This window comes from Ictidomys tridecemlineatus, chromosome 3, assembly GCF_052094955.1.
Source record: "Ictidomys tridecemlineatus isolate mIctTri1 chromosome 3, mIctTri1.hap1, whole genome shotgun sequence".
NCBI lineage: Eukaryota > Metazoa > Chordata > Mammalia > Rodentia > Sciuridae > Ictidomys > Ictidomys tridecemlineatus.
The window spans coordinates 61,348,442-61,369,244 of record NC_135479.1 but is presented as its reverse complement, the minus strand read 5'-3'; the positions used below and the strand labels follow the sequence as shown (position 1 = coordinate 61,369,244).

Below are 20,803 nucleotides of genomic sequence, written 5' to 3'. Positions count from 1 at the left end.
GGAATTGTATGAAAGGCAGTAGGGAATATTCTGCCCCTGGACCTAACATGGATAGTCTGTGGACCTTTACTCCTCTAGCCGCTCTGGTGCTTGTGGAAGCTCCCGTTCGAGGTCCACCACCTCCACCATGTGATACAGAACTGGAGCTGGATGCACTTGCCTTGGACAATCAAGACCAATGTCTCCTGCTGGCCCTTGAGTCAGCACTGCATCCAGAGAGGAACTCAGAGCCTCTGGTCTTCTCCCAGGCCATTTGTTTATTTGTTTTTATTGTATGTGTTTATTATTTTATTATTTAAAATTAAAGATTTGTTTTCATTGTTAAAAGACTCAGTTCTTTGGCATCAAGTGCCTTCTCTAAACTGTGCACTAGTCACCACTATGGAGTTCCAGAACATTTTCTGGAATTCAATAACCATAACCACTGCCTCCCCACCCTCCCGCTAGTCCCCAGCAACCCCTTAGCTTCTAATATGCAATATGCTGAGTCTGTGTTTTTGAAACCAGTGCAGTCTGATTTCTTCTGGGCTGCATAAAGTTTTGAGAGACTAATTATGTTTCCTCAGAAGGGCAAATGCCATACAGGTCTCAAATTTTTTTTATATTTTTATTCTTATTTCTTTGTTACTGGGCTGGAACTCAGGGGCACTTTACCACTGAGCTACATCCATGGTCTTTTCCTTTTTCATTGAGACAGGGGCTTGCTCCATTGCTGAGCCTGGCCTAAACCTAAACCCTTTAAAACTTAAAGCAATTTTATTTGGAAACACACACACACACACACACACACATCTCTCTTAAGTTCAATGGCTGGAGAAAAGATAAGTTTGCTTTGTAACAGGGAATACATCCCGCAGGAAGAAACAACAACATCCAGCTCCATGTCATCAGGCAGATAAATCTCAACACCAGTGCTGAACAGAACAGAAGAGTACACAGAGAAAACCTTTATGGTAACACCAACAACAAGCCAAGAAGAATAATAAAGCACTTAGAAACATACATACAGTAGTCTGTACGGACACATAAAGATAAAGGAAGAGATAAGAAACCCCAGCTCAACTTCCATAACCACCTCCACCACCTGAGAGAGCACCAGGATCACAACCACCTTCAACAGCAGCTTCAGGCCTGCGGCTCCTAGTGGCCCCACAACCAGCCCCACCCACTGAGCGCCCCCAGCACCTGTTCCCACCCCAGAGCTGCCCTTTCCCTTTCCACCTTTCATTTTTTTTCTATTTTTTTTGTATTTTTGTACAAATATTTTAAAATTTAAGACTATATTGTTTTAAAACAATCCAGCTTTTTAGCTTTAATTGCATCCCATTGTCCTGTATCTAGTACCCATTCCTACTCCCTCCCCTTCTCCCTCCTGCTAGTCTCCAGGGAATTGTCATTATTCTCTCCCTGGGATTTGCCTCCTCTGAGTTTTTCACATCACTGCAGGCCACCTTCTGTTTGACCACATAAAAGTAGAAGGGACTGTTTACACTTGAATTTTCTATGAATGGTAAATCCCATATAGATCTAAGATTTTTAGGTTTTCTATTATTTGTTTATTTTTGTTTTATTTGTTTCTTTTGTTTTCTTTATTTAAGTACTAGAGATTGAACCCATGGGCACTTTAACACTACGCCACATTCCGAGTTTTTTTTCTTTTTGAGATGGAGTCTCACTAAGTTGCTGAGGATGTAAGATAGGAAAACTGGCCTCCAACTTTGAATCCTCCTTCCTCAGCCTCCTGAGTCACTTGGGTAGTCATGTGCCACCCACCTAGCAGTTCTACATTCATATGTAAAAAGAGTTTCTTAGAAAATACTTTCATAACATTGAAGTTGAAAGTATTTTCTTCTGACCTAAGGGTCAGAAGTCACATACCAACTCCTGATGGAGAAAAAAAAAAAAGAATATAGATACTTAGAAAGACAATTCACAACTAGCAAAGTGTTCCTTAAAACCCTAGACTAATCAAAGGTTAATATCCCAGGGACACACAGAACCTCACAGAGACAAAGAACAAATCCCTGCAATTCAAAAGGGAATCACTGCACTGAGTAACTGTCAAAGATGTTCAACCTCTGAATGTCAACACTGAGAGGTCATTTGTCCCCACTGATGGGCAGGTTTTAAGGCTGGTGCTGAACAGCCCTGGTGAGAATACAGGAGATGGAGGCCTGGGCAGATCCCCTGGGAGATGTGGCCACAGATACTCCTCAGAATCATTTGGCAGCACCCTTCCAAGTTCTTAGCATGTGTCCCTTCCTTCATCCAGCATGTTGAAAGCTAGGTACTTATCCTGCCAGCACTGTTGGAAATGGCCAGAACTGGAGTCATGTAGAGGAGTGGCTGGCCACATCTGCTCCCCATGTACCAAGGAACACTGTGGCTGCTGAGGTGCGTCTATCTGTGCCCACAAGGACAGAAGTCAAGGAAGCTGTTACATGAACACATTGGTGTGTTCAGGGTGTCTCTATAGAGGACCTCATTTGATAGAGGACACATCAATGATGTAAATCTGCAATGAATGCAAGTGAGAACTTGTGGCTTTTCCCCATAGGATTTGGTGCAGGACTAATGGTACCAGGAGACAGACTGAGTGCTAAGGCCTGGCCTCCCACAGCGATTGCTCAATGTGTGGGGTCCACCCCTGGAGCAGCAAGGAAGGGCACGTTCAGGTTCACAGAAAGGAATTATGGTGGGGCTGTGCTTAGCTTTCTCTTTCCTGTCTGAGAAGGAACATTCTAAACACAACTTGGATGAGCTTTGAATAGGCCAGACTGTAAAGTTTCTGTAATATTACAAAAACCACATCAAAAACTACAGGTACAGACCAATATATCTCATGTCTGTAGCCACAAACATCCTTAACAAAATACTGGTCGAGCAAATTCATTAGAACATTCTAAATCATTCACTAGGACCAAGTGAGAGTCATCCCAGAAGGCAAGAATGCTGTAAAACACATAAATAATTCAATCTGATAAACCAATTCAAACAGAATGAAAGATAAAAACCATACTATCTCAATAGGAATAGAAAAACTATTCTGAAAAAAATCAACACTTTTTCATGATGGACATCCTCCAAAAATTAGGTAAAAAGGAATGCACCACAGGACAATAAAGGTCACACAGAATCTGCCACATCAAACGTTGTATGCAGTGGCTGAAAAATAAAACGCTTTTCCTTAAGATCATGACCAAGGTGATGCTGCCCACCCTGCAGCAATGTCTGTTCCATGTAGTGCTGAAGACCCCAGACAGAGGAATCTGTGAGGAAAAAGAAACCACAGGAATCCAAACCAGGAAGGAACAAGGAAGGGCCGCCTCTGTTGGCAGAGGACATGTCCTCTTCATAGAGAATGCCACACTCTTTTCCAATGAAAACTGTTAGAACTAATGAACAAGCTCAGTCAAGGTTCAGGAGACAAAACCCACCTGAGAAAATCAGATGCATTTCCTTGTCCTTAATAATCGTCTACCAGAAAAAATAATAATATTCCATTTACAATAGCACCCAAAGGAACAAAATACTTAGAGAAAGATTGAGCCAAATCATTCAAAGAAAGCAAATTGATCTGTATAGTGAAAATTAGTAAACACTGATGGAAGAAAATGAACACATACACAGATGGAAAGATACAGTGTGCTTATGGACGGAAGAATAAATATTGTTAAAATGTCCAGGTTACCACAACAAGAGATTCAGTGGCATTCCTTTAAACCTATCAATGAATCTTACCTGGTATAGAAAGAAAATCCTTTAATTCAATAAGTCCACAAAATGTCATGAATAGTCATCTCCTCCTGACAAAAAAGGACAAAGGAGAGGCATCACAGTAAGTGACTGAGAGTATATTGTAGGATTCTGATAAAATCCACTCAGATACTCACATGAAAGTTAACACAAAGAAGAGAACAGAGGATACCATATTAACACAGGAGAGAGCTCAGATACAAACCCTGGCATTACTGAAAAGGCACCAAGACATTACAATAGGGAATGGACTGTCTCATCCATGTACAGTGTTGGGTAAACAGGATATTTACATGCAAAGTAATGAAGCAAAGTAATGAAGATACTGTGTATCTTACACAGTACATACAAGTGAACTAGGGCTGGGGACATAGCTAAGTTGGTAGAGTGCTTCCCTCTCATGCACGAGGCCCTGGGTTCAGTTCCCAGCACCACACACACACACACACACACACACACACACACACACACACGAATTAAAAATGGATTAAAGACAGAGACAAATCCACATAAATCTTATTTCTGACAAAGGTGTCAAAAGCACACATTGGAGAAATAAGAGCCTCTTTAACAAATGGTGCAGGGAACACTCAACAGTAACGTGTAGAAGGATGAAACTAGATCTCTGTATTTCACTCTGCACAAACAAAATTAACTCAAAGTGGATGAAAGTCCTAGGAATTATGCCAGAAACACCAAATTGCTACAGGAATATGGGAAACATCCCAACACACTTGCAGGGGTACTGACTTTCTTGAAAAGATCCTTAAAATTCATGAAATAAAAGTGAGAATTAATAAGTGTGAAAGCATCAAACTAAAAAGATTCTGTACAGGAGAGAAAACAATTAAGAGTGTAAAGACAGCCTACAGAATCAGAAAAAATGTATGTCAGATAACCTTCCAACAAGGTATTAATAATCAGAAAATAGTATATAAATATTACATATTAATAATCAAAAAACCTTAACGAGCCTTATAAATGAGAAAGATGAAGAAATTCAAAGAAGAAAACCAAACGGTCAACTAACATATAAAAATATGTTCAACATCCTTAGCCATCAGGGAGATGAAAATCAAACTAAATAGAAACCAGGCACATAGGCACACACCTATAATCCCAGTGGCTTTGGAGGCTGACAGGAGGACTGCAAGTTCAACTATAACCTCCGATACTTGGAAAAACACTGTCTCCAAAAAAAAGCAACTTTAAAAATACGCTGAGTATGTGTCTAAGTGGTTAAGAACCCCTGGCTTTAATCTCTGGTGCAAAAAAACAAAACAAAAACAAACCCACACTGAGGTTTCATCTGACCCCACTCAGAATGACAATTATCATACTAATTTTCACACAAATGATAATTGTTCATGAAGATATGGGAGGAAACATGGGTTCATAAATTGTTGATCGGACTGCAAACTAAAGCAGTATGGTGATTCCTAAAAAGACAAGAAATGGATCTGCAGTCAGCCATCCCACTCCTTGGTATTTATACCAAAGATGTAAAATCAACATACTAAAGTGATATATGCATAACAAAGCATATAGTAGCACAATACACAACAGGCAAGTTATGGAACCAGCCTAGGTGCCTTCCAATAGATGAAAGGATAAAGAAAATGTGGTGGATAAACACAATAGAGTTCTACTCAGCCATGAGGAAAAATAAAATTTTGTCATTCGCTGGTAAAGGGATAGAACTGGAGAACATCATGTCAAGTGAAATAAGCCATTCTCAGAAATTCAAGGATCAAATGGTTTCTCTCATAAAGGAAAACGGGGAAATCTCACAAAAATAGATTAGACTGTGATAGAGTAGAATCAGAAAATCGAGGGTGAGGGAGGACAGGAGGCAAAGGGAAAGAACTAGGGAAGAAAGTTGACGTAAATTTATGAATATGTCACAATTCATTCCAACTTTATATGTAATTATAAAGCATCAATTCAAAAATAAATGAATAAATAAAGAAGCCTATAAGCTATAATTATAAAACCTCTAAGAAGACAGGGGTGTAGCTTGCCTAGCATGTCTGAGGCTCAGGGCTCGAGCCTCAGCACCACATAAAATAAAGGCATTCTGTCCATACACAACTGCAAAAAATTTTTTTTCTTAAATTCTAAGAGAAAAACTAGGAGAAAGCTCTGAGCAATGACTTTATAAATATGACTCTGAAGGCACATTCAGGAGAGGAAGAATAACCAAAAGATAGGACATCACACTGACAAGTTTCTGCACAGCAAGAAAAACCAACAAGCACCAAGATGGAAGGCCACAGATACAGTGGGAGTCACATCTGCAAAGCATGTATCTGACAGGGGCTAACACCAAAACAATATAAGGAGCTCATACAATTCAATAACAGATCAAACATACATAAGTAAATATACTTAAGAATGGTGTACGGTGCCACTGCTGGTGGGACTGCAAATTGGTGCAGCCGATATGGAAAGCAGCATGGAGATTTCGTGGAAATCTGGAAATGGAACCACCATTTGACCCAGCTATTCCTCTCCTCAGACTATACCCAAAGGACTTCAAAACAGCATACTACAGGGACACAGCCACATCAATGTTTTTAGCAGCACAATTCACAATAACTACACTGTGAAACCAACCTAGATGCCCTTCAGTAGATGAATGGATGAAAAATATGTGGCATATATACACAATGGAATATTACTCAGCAACAAAAGAGAATAAAATCATGGCATTTTCAGGTAAATGGTCGGAGTTAGAGAAGATAATGCTAAGAGAAGTTATCCAATCCCAAAAAACCAAATGCCGAATGTTTTCTCTGATATAAGGAGGCTGATTCATAGTGGGATAGGGAGAGGGAGCATGGGAGGAATAGAGGAACTCTAGATAGAGTAAGAAGGGTGGGAGGGGAAGAAAGGGGGCATGGGGCAATTAATGATGGTGGAATGTGATGATCATTATTATCCAAAGTACATGTATGAAGACACAAATTGGTGTGAATATACTATGTATACAACCAGAGATATGAAAAGTTGTGCTCCATATATATAATAAGAGTTGTAATGCATTCTGCTGTTATATACATATAAAAAAATAATGTATGGTGCAGCTAACATTGTTAAAGTGTCCATTTGTAATTTTTATAACACAAAAGTGGTAATGGAGGTGATATGTATGTAAAATAGATTGACAGTGTAATCTTTTCACAATGTACATGGATAACAGAACATTCAGTTGTACATTTTAAACATATACCATCTTTTCCAAAGTAAAAGAAATTATAAAGACAAATAGATTTACCTTCTTGTTTCAGTATAGCAAAATGAGATAATCACAGTTTTCAGAATGATCGGGTAATCTATGTTCATTTCTATTATTTAATATGTAACTATATAACTTATTTCTCTTCTTATACAAGATCAGGATTTTGACTACACCTCAGAAAAAGGAAAACATTCACCAGGCATGCTTAATTTTCTGAAAAAATATAATTATTTCAGGATATTTTACTTTAAAACAAATTGTTCAATGAAAATAGTACCACTCATTATTATTGCTGTATGTATATACATGACTGCATGACCAATGTGATTCTGCAACCTGTACATTCAGAAAAATGAGAAATTATACCCCACCTGATTCAAATGTATGATATGTCAACATCATTGTACTGTCATGTGTAACTAATTAAAACAAATAAAAAATTAAAATTAAAAAAAGAAAATAGTACCACTGAGACATAGCTATGTATTTAGGTATGCTGGTACACACCTGTAAGACCAGGACTCAAGAGGCTGAGACATAAGGATCACAAGTTCAAAGTCAACCTGGACAATTGAGCAAGACCTGGGGAACTTACTGATACTTTGTCTCAAAAAGAAAACAGAAAAGGAGAGAGACAGGCAGGCATTTGTTATTGTACTTGACAATGTAAGTGTTTTGCAAATTATTTCTTGTCATTAAACTTTACTTCCATAAATTCTAATATTTTTAAAGTCCTACCTCCTAAAATGGATGTTAGGGTCTTTAAGTTAATAACTCTAATACTTAGAATTGACCAAGAGGAAACATGAACACCTGAGACCATCTGGGGCCAGCTGCTCTGGTGATGGAGGAAGGCATTCTGGAGTTTCTGCTGGTGCATATGTTAGAAAACATCTAGATTCTACCTTCAATTAATTCAAAATATTAAAGCCTGGGCTGTTCAAAGCACAGCCAAGGTGGGTTTAGAATGTTATTTCTCAGACAGAAAACAGAAACTTTGTCAGAAAGCTCAACATAATTCCTTTCTGTGGCCTTGGGCTCACCCAACCTGCTGGTCCCTCCAAAAGCCCCAATAATTGAGAAACCCACCAAGGAAGGGCAGGCCCAGCACTTAGCCTCCCACCTAGTGCCCTCACCCTGCATAAAAACCTGTAGTGTGCAGCAAAATAAGGTCAATGAGAGACATTTATAGCAGTGAACACCCACATCAGAACAGATCAAAGATGACAACAAAATCCAAACTAAAGCAACACCTCTAGGAACTAAAGAAAGAAGAACAAACTAAACCAAGAGTTGATTTTAAACAATAATAATAAATATCAGAGCAGAAATAAGTAAAATTAAAACTACAGAAACAATAAAAAAAACAATGAAACTCAGAGAGGTATTTAGAAATAAAATCAGCAAACACTTAGCTAGATGAAGGGGGAAAACAAAGAAAGAAGATTCAAGTGAAATAGGAGACACTGCAACTGACACAAAATAAATAGAATCATAAGAAACTCCTATGAAGAGACCACGAACATATGCCAGTAAATTCAATAATCTAGCAGGATACATACCTCGACATATACAATCTACCATGAGGAAATTATGAAGAAATGGAAAACCTTAGTGCAATGGTGAGTAAAGATGCTGAATAAATAATGAAGAGTCTCCTAGTAAAGAGGGAGTCAAGACTTGGATTCTGTGCTGAATTCTAACAATCCTTTAAAGAAGTATTCAGGGCAGGGGCAGTAGCTCAGTGGTAATGCGCTGGCCTTGCATGGCTAAGGCCAAGGTTTAATCCCTATGTGTGAAAAAAACTAAAAAGGAAACAAAGAGCACAAAGCCTTTTCAAATTCTTCTAAAACACTGAAGACGAGGAAATCTTTCCAAATTCATCTTCTGAACACAGAACTATTCTGATGCCACAGCCAAAAACTACAACAGAACTAATATACCTGATGAACACAGCTGTGTAAATATTCAACAGAATGCTCCCAAACCTAATCCAATAGCACACCAAAAAGATCATTCACCACCATCAAAGGAGATTCTTAGGAGGGGTGCTCAGCTCCTGCCTGCTGAGAGCCACAGAGCCCCCCAAGCCCACTGGTGAGAGCCATTTATACTCCTCAGAGGGCTTTGCCTGCTTCTCAAATATCTGTGCTGCTTGCTGCAGACTTGGTGGGAACTTGAAGGACCAGGCAGCCTGGCAAAGCTCAGAGGGCAAAGCCCACACCTATGTATCAGGAGACCATGTCCACAGTACCCCCATAGGTCACCTTCTGCTCTTCAACCAGGTTCATCACTCTGGAAGTGCTGGACATTAATGGTCCTTCCATAGTCACATGAATTCTTGGCATTGTCCCTGTAGAATTCCTGAGAAGAAATAGAGGCTTCAGGGAAGGAAGCAAACCCTGGTTATGGCCAAAGCCTTCCTCCACCTGTCAGCTGACTGCCATGGGTGGTGGGATTCCAGATGCAGCACTTTTCCCATGATGCCTGTTAACCTTTATGAAATTGTATTGTGGGTGTTCCTTTTAATATCAGAAGGGAAAAAAGCCCACCAGAGAGTTGCCGAAGTCCATCCTGGTGTCTGCCCACATCTTCCTTATAGCTCTCTCTCAGTCCCTGGGGCCCAAACTCACTTTCCATGACTCTTCAGCTCCATGATCTGGAGAGTGGGGTCACAGACGATATAGTTGGGGGCCACAAAGCTTGGCTACCACTCATGAATTTCCCCCAGGCGATGCATCTGTGGGAATCCCATTCTGCCAGCCTCAGGGAGAGCCATTCTGTGCACATAGGGATGTGGCACAGTGGACCCAGAGCAGTACAACTCCCAGGTCAGTGGGAGCCACAGGCAGTGAGCAGGCCACACTGAGCCCTCCTAAGCAGCCCACTCACTTTTAGACAGTGAGCTGAGAGCGCCCACACCCCTCACCACCCTTACAGGGGCCTCTGAAGCCAGCATGTGCTAACCTCATGAGTGGCAGGTGGGAAATTTCTGAAGGATGTCTGAGGTTGGCAGGCTCTGTGAGATGAAATCTTAGAGTGGTTCTGATTTGCATTTCTCTAATTGCTAGAGATGATGAGCATTTTTCATATATTTGTTGACTGATTGTGTATCCTCTTCTGAGAAGTGTCTGTTCAGGTCCTTGGCCCATTTATTGACTGGGTTATTTGTGGGGTTTTTTTTGGTGCTTATCTTGTTGAGCTCTTTATATACCCTAGAGATTAGTGCTCTATCTGATGTGTGAGGGGTAGAAATTTGTTCCCAGGATGTAGGCTCCCTATTCACCTCACACATTATTTCTTTTGCTGAGAAAAAAAACTTCTTAGTTTGAATCCATTCCATTTGTTGATTATTGGTTTTAATTCTTATGCTATAGATGTCTTATTAAGGAAGTTGGGGCCTAATCCCACATGATGGAGATTAGGGCCTACTTTTTCTTCTATTAGATGCAGAGTCTCTGGTTTAATTCCTAGCTCCTTGATCCATTTTGAGTTAACTTTTTGTGCATGGTAAGAGATAGGGATTCAATTTCATCTTGTTGCATATGGATTTCCAGTTTTCCCAGCACCACTTGTTGAAGATGCTATCCTTTCTCCAGTGCATGCTTTTAGCACCTTTGTCTAATATAAGGTAGTTGTCATTTTGTGGGTTAGTCTCTGTGTTCTCTATTCTGTACCATTGGTCTACCAACCTGTTTTGGTGCCAGTACCTTGCTGTTTTTGTTACTATTGCTCTGTAGAATAGTTTAAGGCTGGTATAGTGATATCACCTGTTTCACTCTTCCTGCTTAGAATTGCTTTAGCTATTCTGGGTCTCTTATTTTTCCAGATGAATTTCATTATTGTTTTTTCTATTAAATGAGGATTGCCATTGGGATTTTGATCAGAATTGCATAGTGCTTTTGTTGTATGGTCATTTTAATAATATTAATTCTGCTTATCCATGAGCAAGGTAGATCTTTCCATCTTCTAAGGTCTTCTTCTATTTCTCTCTTTAGGTTTCTATAGTTTTCATTGTAAAGATCATTTACCTCTTGTTAGGTTGATTCCAAAGTATTTTATTTTATTTTTTGAGGATATTGTGAATGAGGTAGTTTTCCTCATTTCCTTTTCAGAGGATTTGTCACTGATATAAAGAAATGCCTTTGATTTATGGGTGTTGATTTTATATCCTGCCACTTTGCCGAATTCATTTACTAGTTCTATAAGTTTCTTGGTATAGAGTTTTTTGGGTCTTCTAGGTACAGAATCATATCATCAGCAAATAGTGCTAGTTTAAGTTCTTCTTTTCCTATAGTTATTCCTTGAATTTCTTTCATCTGTCTAATTGCTCTGGCCAGTTTCACGAACTAAGTTGAATAGAAGTGGTGAGAGAGGGCATCCCTGTCTTATTCCAGACTTTAGAGTGAATGCCTTCAATTTTTCTCCATTTAGAATGATGCTGGTCTAAGGCTTAGTGTAGATAGCTTTTACAATGTGAGGTAAGTTCCTGTTATCCCTAGTTTTTATAGTGTTTTGAATATAAAGGGATGCTGTATTTTGTCAAATGCTTTTCCTGTGTCTATTGAGATGATCATATTATTCTTACCTTTAAGTCTATTGATGTGATGAATTACATTTATTGATTTCTGTATGTTGAACCAAACTTGCGTCCCGGGGATGAATCCCACTTGATCATGGTGCACGATCATTTTGATATGTTTTTGTATCCAATTTGCCAGAATTTTATTGAGGATTTTCGCATTTATAGTCATTAGAGATATTGGTCTGAAGTTTTCTTTCTTTGAGGTGTCTTTGTCTGGTTTTGGAATCAGGGTGATATTGGCCTCCTAGAATGAATTTGGAAGTACTCCCTCTTTTTCTATTTCCTGAAATAGATTCTAGAGTATTGGAATTAATTTTAAAGGTTTTGTAAAACTCGGCTGTATATCCATCTGGTCCTGGGCTTTTCTTGGTTGGTAATCTTTTGATGGCTTCTTCTATTTCCTCACTTGATATTTGTCTGTTTAAGTTGTGTATATCTTCCTGACTCAATCTGGGAAGATCATATGACTTAAGGAATATATCAATGCCTTCACTATCTTCTATTTTATTGGAGTATAAGGTTTCAAAATAATTTCTAATTATCTTCTGTATTTCTTTAGTATCTGTTGTGATATTGCCTTTTTCATCCCATATGCTAGTAATTTGAGTTCTCTCTCTTCTTCTCTTCATTAGCATGGCTAAGGGTAGGTCAATCTTATTTATTTTTTCAAAGAACCAACTTTTAGTTTAGTCAATTGTTTCAATTGTTTGTTTGGTTTGATTTCATTGATTTCATCTCTGATTTTAATTATTTCTTGCCTTCTACTGCTTTTGCTGCTGATTTGTTCTTCTTTTTCTAGGGCTTTGAGATTAATGTGAGGTCACTTATTTGTTGGCTTTTTCTTCTTTTAAGGAATGAACTCCATGCAATGAATTTCCCTCTTAATACTGCTTTCATAGTGTCCCAGAGATTTTGATATGTTGTGTCTGTGTTCTCATTTACCTCTAAGAATTTTTAAATTTCCTCCTTAATGTCTTCTGTAACCCATTGTTCATTCAGTTGCCTATTGTTCTGTCTCCATGTGATGTAGGAATTTTTCTTCCTTATTTTATTGTTGATTTCCAATTTCATTCCATTATGATCAGATAAAATGCATGATAGTATCTCTACTCCTTTGTATTTGCTAAGAGTTGCCCTGTGGCATAATATATGGTCTATTTTTAGAATGATCCATGTGCTGCTAAGACAGGGTATCTGCTTGATCTTGGTTGATATATTCTATATATGAAATCAAATCTAAGTTATTAATTGTGTTATTGAGTTCTATAGTTTCTTTATCCAACTTTTGTTTGGAAGATCTGTCCAGTGATGAGAGTGGTGTGATAAAATCACCCATGATTATTGTGTTTGATTTGACTCTTGAACTTGAGGAGGGTTTGTTGATGAACATAATTGCACCATTGTTTGGGTCATATATATTAATGATTGTTATGTCTTGTTGGTGTATGGTTCCCTTGAGCAGTATGTAATGTCCTTCTTTATCCCTTTTGATTAACTGTGGCTTGAAGTTTACTTTATTTGATAAGAGTATGGACACCCCTGTTTGCTTCTGAAGTCCATGTGAGTGGTATGATTTTTCCCAAACTTTCACCCTCAGTTTGTGTATGTCTTTTCCTATCAGATGAGTCTCCTGTAGGCAGCATATTGTTGGATTTTTTTTTTAATTCAGTCTACTAGCCTATGTCTTTTGATTGGTGAGTATAAGCCATTAACATGTTGGGTTACTATTGAGATATGGTTTGTATTTCAAGCCATATTTGTTTATTTTTGTTATTTATCTTGATTTTTTCCTATTTGATTAGTTTTTCCTTTACTGTACTACCTCCCACTGTTGTTTTTCATTGTTATTTTTCATTTCTTCTTCATGTAATGTTTTGCTAAGGATATTTTGAAGCACTGGTTTTCTGGCTGCAAATTCTTTTAACTTTTGTTTATCATGGAAGGTTTTTATTTCATCTTCAATCCTGAACATTAATTTTCCTGATACAAGATTCTTGGTTGAAATCCATTATCTTTCAGTGTTTGAAATATGTTGTTCCAGGATCTTCTAGCTTTCAGAGGCTGTGTTGAAAGATCAGCCATTAACCTAATTGGTTTACCTCTAAATGTAATCTTCTTCCTTTCTCTTGTGGCTTTTAAAAATTCTCTCCTTGTTCTGTACGTTGGGCATCTTCATTATAATGTGTCTTGGTGGATCTGTTGTGATTTTGTGCATTCGGCATCCTGTAGGCTTTTAGGATTTGGATTTCTGTTTCATTCTTCATGTCTGGGAAGTTTTCTAATAGTATTTCATTGAACAGATTGCTCATTCCTTTGGTTTGTACCTCTATACCTTCCTTATGCCAATTTGGTCTCTAAGCTCTCCCATATTTCTTGGATGTTCTACTCGTGGTTTCTTATCAGTCTCGCTGTGCTGTCTACACTCTTTTCGAGATGATATACTTTGTCTTCATTGTCTGATGTCCTATCTTCTAAGTGTTCTACTCTGCTGGTGATACTCTCATTTGACTTTTTAATTTGGTTTATTATTTCCTTCATTTCCAGGATTTCTGGTTTGTCTGTTTGTTTGTTGTATAACCTCTATCACCCTGTAGAGTTGATCTTTTGCTTCTTGGATTTGTTTATGTAATTCATTGTCAAAGTGATCTTTCATTGTCTGCATTTGCTGTCTAATGTCTTCCTTGAGACTCCAGATCATCTGACCATGTATATCTTGAAATCTTTACCTGACATTCCTTCCACTGCAGATGTTACCTCTTCTAATGTTGAATTGTCCTGCATTGTTTGTGGTCCTTTCTCTCCTTGTCTTTTCATACTGTTCATGTTTCTTTCCAGCTCTGTGTGACTGTTGTGTTAATATTTTCCCCTATATATTTATATTGCTCTTGTATAGTTCCAAACTCTCTCTTTTGTGGAGAAAGACAATGTTAACAGTTCCCAATATCAATAATACATCATCTATGAGCAAGTTTTCATTATTAATACATTTATAGTTAGACTCTATGTCTACAGATGTTGGCTTCAATTATTATTTAGAATACAGTCATTAGTTTCATAACAGGCATACCATTTCTGGTGGCATATAGAGAACTGAGGGTCAGGTGTAGGACATTAGGTTAAGGGGGAAAAGTGTAAGAGTATGGGGTTAATCTAACTTAGCAACTTTGGAGGAGAACTCTAATGAATATACAGGGGTAATTTACAGAACAATCTATAAATTCAAACTCCTATCTGTATTTAGAAAATTACCCTATGTATAAATTGTAAAAGTTAGGAAGTTGAAAGTGGGATAGAGGGAGGAAGAAAAAAGAAAAGAATAACAAGGAAAGAAAAAAAAAGAGAGGGAGAAAGTAAATAAGAAAAAAAGGGGGTGAGGTGGGGCATACGCAATTCCTCTATATTATATTATTCTGTTGATTCAGTCCTTAAGGTCCTATTTCATGCAAAGTTCTTGGTTTCTCATATGTTGAGGTTGTGAGGAACAGAGTGGGAGAAGGGTAGTGAAGAATGGATGAGAAGACAGAGAAAAGAAAAGAAATAAAGAAAAACCTGTCTCTCAGAACTGTCTTCTTTTCTTCCAGTTGGTGGAGTTGTCTATTTCTAGCTTGAGTCTCTGCGTTCAGGATGGTGGAGGCAGCCAGTGTGAGAGGGTTTGAGCTTCCACCTGGAGCCTCCCTACTCTTAGTCTCTGAGATGGAAACCATGTGCTTGTACAGTTGTTGTTCCATGTTGATAGCTATGCCCCCCCCAAAAGCTTGTGAAAAAGAGGACAGAGAGAGCACTTCCATGGAATAAGGGCAGCCCGTCTCCATGTACCCTGACTGGGACGCAGAGAATGGAAAGGGGGAAAAGGCCAGAATTTCATTGTTGGGGGTCCCTAAGGTGCCCAGGGATGTGCTTACTCTCAGTCATCCCAAAGAGAACAAGGTAACAAGGTGGGTGGCTCTGGGAGGTGAGGATATCCCCACTAATTGCATTTTAACCCCCTAAAGATGCAGATGGAGAAATGCTGAGGGCCATTACCAAGTAGGAATGATGCATCGAAATTTCCTTGCCAAGCGTACCCCATGCTGCTTAGAGGACATTCGATGGGACATTGCATGCATGCTTTAATGAGGTGACCTTGCTCAAGGACTAAGGCGGATCCGGGTTTAGAGCTGATCATGTTTGAGGAAGTAACCGGATCCTTGAGTTTAAGGCGTTGCCAGTTTAAGACAATGGGTTTTAGGGAAGTTGGAGGTTGAAGATTATTGCTGGGATTAGGGTGTTCCTGCTGCTTGTTCCCGTTGAGTTCTCGTGAGATTAAAATGGTATTTGGAGATAGCCTCGTGGAGTAGGTGAATTGTGTGGGAGACGGCAGAACGGATTTGCCCCTGGACCTGTGTGGAGGCGGTGTGAGAGCGGGAATAAAGAATTGCTGTTTGAACCTACAAAGCTGTATGGTGGCTCGTGATTCTGTGCCAAGCCGCGACATTAAAACATGCATGCAATGTCCCATCGAATGTCCTCTAAGCAGCATGGGGTACGCTTGGCAAGGAAATTTCGATGCGTCATTCCTACTTGGTAATGGCCCTCAGCAGAGAAAGAAGGCCAGGAAGGAAAATGGCATTTTCAAAGTCATGAGACGGGAGACAATGCCTGTTCTTAGCTCTACTCTATGTGACAGTTTACCTGTTTCAATATTTTAGCTCTACTTTTGTGCATTATGGACATGGGACAACATGGTTTGTGTCATCTCACACATGTCTGGTGACTTTGCTAGGAAGTAGATTCTAGGATGATGCCCCTGTGCAGGGGAACACTGGTTAAGCCTTAGAGACACGATGACTTGTCCACAGTCCCATGAGAGGACAGGAGGAGGAGCTGGGTTGAAACCTAGCTGTGTCTCCTCAGATCTGGGACCCTGGCTGCACCCAGGCCTGTCAAGGGATGTGGGGCCAGTGTTGGGGTTGGCTGTGTACACACATAAAAAGTCATGGGGCTGGAGGAGAGCCAACAGAGGGACACACATGGGCTTATGTGGAGGATGGGTTAGGCCAGGAACCCCCAAGACATGGCCTCCCTTCCTTGGTCATAGAGCCAAACAGAACTTGGAACCCAGTAACCAGGCACCCACATTCTAGCAACCGCCTCCTCCCAGCTCATTTGGTGAAATACTTTGAAAGCCAAAACATGTTTTCCTGCTTCCCCTGTGGAGGCCGACCCTTTAGGAGGCCCCGCCGCCAGAGCTCCCCCTATGGCTGCACGGCCCCTTCCCCAGACCCAAATCACTACACACCCCAAAGAAGGAACTTTTGGATAAGACTGCGATGTCGTTTTCAATCCTGCTGCCAGTGCCTCGCTGGTGGTACTCTTCCAATGGGCACTCCCCCAAGTGGGAGGAGGAGCTTTAGATCCATACCTCATAGCCCTGGGGAAGTACATCCAGGAGAGAACATCACCGTGAGTAGCCCTGCAGAGCCCCACCACCTTGCTCCTCAGAAGGGGAGAACAGGTGCCTGAGGCAGGAATACGTGGTAGGAGATTGTAAGCCTCCTGTCCTATCATGGTCACCCCCAGGACAGGGATAAAGGTGGGCAATGAAAGTGTCCACGGTACATCCTGGGCACCCAGTGTCATTTCCAGTTCTACAGGGTAGAAGCCTGAGGTACAGGATCTGTATGAGGTCGGGGGAGCAGAAGGTCACAAGAGACACAAACACCCTGAATGGAGGCGAGCAGGGGCTGGGGCTCCCGGCCAGCTACCAGGCACTGTCTTCCATTCTTTCCACAGTTTACCCTCAACAAGCATTGGAGCTGCAGCTTCAGCTCCAACTCCATGTGCAGGGAGGAATATCCAGAGCCAAGCACCAGTAGCCAGGAGCTGAGCCTCAGGGTAAGGGCGGAACAGAGGGGGCTCTACTGGCAGCGGACAGAGCAGAATAAAAGTGAATAAGAGCACAGATATCACCAGGACCACCTTCCTGGTAGGATTGGCAGGTGGAGGGGCAGAGTCCCCACCATGAGGAATCTGAACAACAAATCCTCACCCGTCCTCCTCACCCTCTCTGCCTGCCTCATTCTTGGACTCATCCAAGGTCACTGTTCCCATATTTGTGAAAACATCAGAACAGCAACATGGATGTGATTTTAATTCTCTGATGATTTGTATCTGCCATCCAAATGACTATTAGCTTAGTTTTCCAGGTAGCAATGGCCTGACGGTCCTTCCACACACTCTCCAAGTCTTACACAGCATCAGGATTACTAGGGATGAGTTTAGCTGAAACATCACAAGGCTTGTGCTAGTTCATCCATTTCTCTGGTACTTGCTGACTGAAGGAACACATCCCAGACTGTGAAAGCATGAGCTAGGGACCTGGGGCCTGATTACTTTCCAGGGGACTCAGTTCCACAGTCATTCAGGGCTGTGCAATATGGACCTCATTCCCTCCTGGGGCCATTTCAACAGCACCGCAGAGAATGATGTCCTGGGTGTCCTCACACAGGGACCCTCCTGTGTGGGATGAGCCTGTTTTCCCATCTCCAGAAGGTGATGTGCTGGTGGGACTCAGGGGATAAGCTCCTAGTGCACAGAGCTGCCACCTCTGCTCAGCTAACACACTGGCCTGAAGCTGCTGTGTTTCTAACTATCCCCTCAGCAATTCCACTGTGAACTCTGCCAGCCATTGCTCTGCTGGGGCTCTCCTGTCCCTCTGTGGGACAAGCCCGTATGAGCTTTGGCTATTGCACTGGACTCCATCCCCAGACACTTCTGGTGGGTCACTTTGGCACTGACTCTGTTTCCTCAATGTCCCAACCAAGAAGGTGGCTACAGAGGGGAGGATACCAGCATTGGATATGTGTTCCAGGCGTACTCCCTGGGGGACCTGGAGGACACCCTGGAGCCCATCTTCTTCTTTGAATCATCCTCTTCGGCCTCAACCATCTCGAGTTCCTCCATACAACAAGAGGTGTACCAAATGTTGGGAAGGTAAGCCCTGCCCAGGGTGACAGGGTCACATACAGCTGTGAGTGCTGGAAATGGCCCTGGGCCTCTCTGAGCTTCAGCCCTCTCCTCTGAACTGTGGGGTGCCAAGGTCACTGACCTCATGGTAGGAAAGGCCAGGCCTCTCATACTGCTGCCCCCATCCCTCTTGGGTGGTCTCCTCACTCCCTCACTTGCATTTGCCTCACTACCCACTTGGTAATGTCCACAGCCAGGTCACTGTCACAGGCCCCGAGGTGGAGGACCAAGGACACCAGGTCCCAGCCTTGACAGAAAACCTGGAGCCCATGGAGGAACAGGCCGAAGGTGAGGAGGACTGAGGTGGGGTTATGAGTATGTCAGAATGGGACAGGGAGGGACAAGCAGAGCATACTGCACAGGAACTGGGGCGGGGCAGGAACAACCAGAGGCAGAGCTGTCATTGTCTGTGTACATTCTGGGAACACTGCCCGGTGTTGGGTTTGTGTGTGGAATTGTATGAAAGGCAGTAGGGAATATTCTGCCCCTGGACCTAACATGGATAGTCTGTGGACCTTTACTCCTCTAGCTGCTCTGGTGCTTGTGGAAGCTCCCGTTCGAGGTCTACCACCTCCACCATCTGATACAGAACTGGAGCTGGATGCCTTGGACAATCAAGACCAATGTCTTCTGCTGGCCCTTCAGTCAGCACTGCATCCAGAGAGGAACTCAGAGCCTCTGGTCTTCTCCCAGGCCATTTGTTTATTTGTTTTTATTGTATGTGTTTATTATTTTATTATTTAAAATTAAAGATTTGTTTTCATTGTTAAAAGACTCAGTTCTTTGGCATCAAGTGCCTTCTCTAAACTGTGCACTAGTCACCACTATGGAGTTCCAGAACATTTTCTGGAATTCAATAACCATGACCACTGCCTCCCCACCCTCCCGCTAGTCCCCAGCAACCCCTTAGCTTCCAATATGCAATATGCTGACTCTGTGTTTTTGAAACCAGTGCAGTCTGATTTCTTCTGGGCTGCATAAAGTTTTGAGAGACTAATTATGTTTCCTCAGAAGGGCAAATGCCATACAGGTCTAAAATTTTTTTTATGTTTTTATTCTTATTTCTTTGTTACTGGGCTGGAACTCAGGGGCACTTTACCACTGAGCTACATCCATGGTCTTTTCCTTTTTCATTGAGACAGGGGCTTGCTCCATTGCTGAGCCTGGCCTAAACCTAAACCCTTTAAAACTTAAAGCAGTTTTATTTGGAAACACACATACACACACACACACACACATCTCTCTTAAGTTCAATGGCTGGAGAAAAGATAAGTTTGCTTTGTAACAGGGAATACATCCCGCAGGAAGAAACAACAACATCCAGCTCCATGTCATCAGGCAGATAAATCTCAACACCAGTGCTGAACAGAACAGAAGAGTACACAGAGAAAACCTTTATGGTAACACCAACAACAAGCCAAGAAGAATAATAAAGCACTTAGAAACATATATACAGTAGTCTGTACGGACACATAAAGATAAAGGAAGAGATAAGAAACCCCAGCTCAACTTCCATAACCACCTCCACCACCTGAGAGAGCACCAGGATCACAACCACCTTCAACAGCAGCTTCAGGCCTGCGGCTCCTAGTGGCCCCACAACCAGCCCCACCCACTGAGCGCCCCCAGCACCTGTTCCCACCCCAGAGCTGCCCTTTCCCTTTCCACCTTTCATTTTTTTTCTATTTTTTTTGTATTTTTGCACAAATATTTTAAAATTTAAGACTATATTGTTTTAAAACAATCCAGCTTTTTAGCTTTAATTGCATCCCATTGTCCTGTATCTAGTACCCATTCCTACTCCCTCCCCTTCTCCCTCCTGCTAGTCTCCAGGGAATTGTCATTATTCTCTCCCTGGGATTTTCCTCCTCTGAGTTTTTCACATCACTGCAGGCCACCTTCTGTTTGACCACATAAAAGTAGAAGGGACTGTTTACACTTGAATTTTCTATGAATGGTAAATCCCATATAGATCTAAGATTTTTAGGTTTTCTATTATTTGTTTATTTTTGTTTTATTTGTTTCTTTTGTTTTCTTTATTTAAGTACTAGAGATTGAACCCATGGGCACTTTAACACTACGCCACATTCCGAGTTTTTTTTTCTTTTTGAGATGGAGTCTCACTAAGTTGCTGAGGATGTAAGATAGGAAAACTGGCCTCCAACTTTGAATCCTCCTTCCTCAGCCTCCTGAGTCACTTGGGTAGTCATGTGCCA

At 41.1% G+C, this 20,803-nt stretch overlaps 1 protein-coding gene and 1 long non-coding RNA gene across 2 annotated transcripts in view; one reads left to right on the top strand and one right to left on the bottom strand.

Annotated features, from left to right (window-relative positions):
• LOC144376191 (uncharacterized) overlaps positions 1-20,803 on the bottom strand; it is an 81,661-nt gene that overhangs the window by 17,449 nt on the left and 43,409 nt on the right. The gene's annotated exons all lie outside the window — the stretch shown is intronic.
• LOC144364819 (uncharacterized) lies at positions 48-19,331 on the top strand. Its single transcript, XM_078040977.1, has 4 exons — positions 48-180; positions 18,389-18,554; positions 18,781-18,875; positions 19,117-19,331. The coding sequence occupies exons 1-4, from the start codon at positions 48-50 to the stop codon at positions 19,329-19,331; spliced, it is 609 nt and encodes a 202-aa protein (XP_077897103.1).

Excerpts from the sequence above, each read along its gene's own strand:
- LOC144364819 (XM_078040977.1), top strand. The coding sequence starts at position 48 with ATGGATAGTCTGTGGACCTTTACTCCTCTAGCCGCTCTGGTGCTTGTG. Across the intron at positions 181-18,388 it reads CTTGGACAATCAAGACCAAT|GTGGCTACAGAGGGGAGGAT; the intron begins GTCTCCTGCTGG and ends CCAACCAAGAAG. Across the intron at positions 18,876-19,116 it reads CATGGAGGAACAGGCCGAAG|CTGCTCTGGTGCTTGTGGAA; the intron begins GTGAGGAGGACT and ends TTACTCCTCTAG.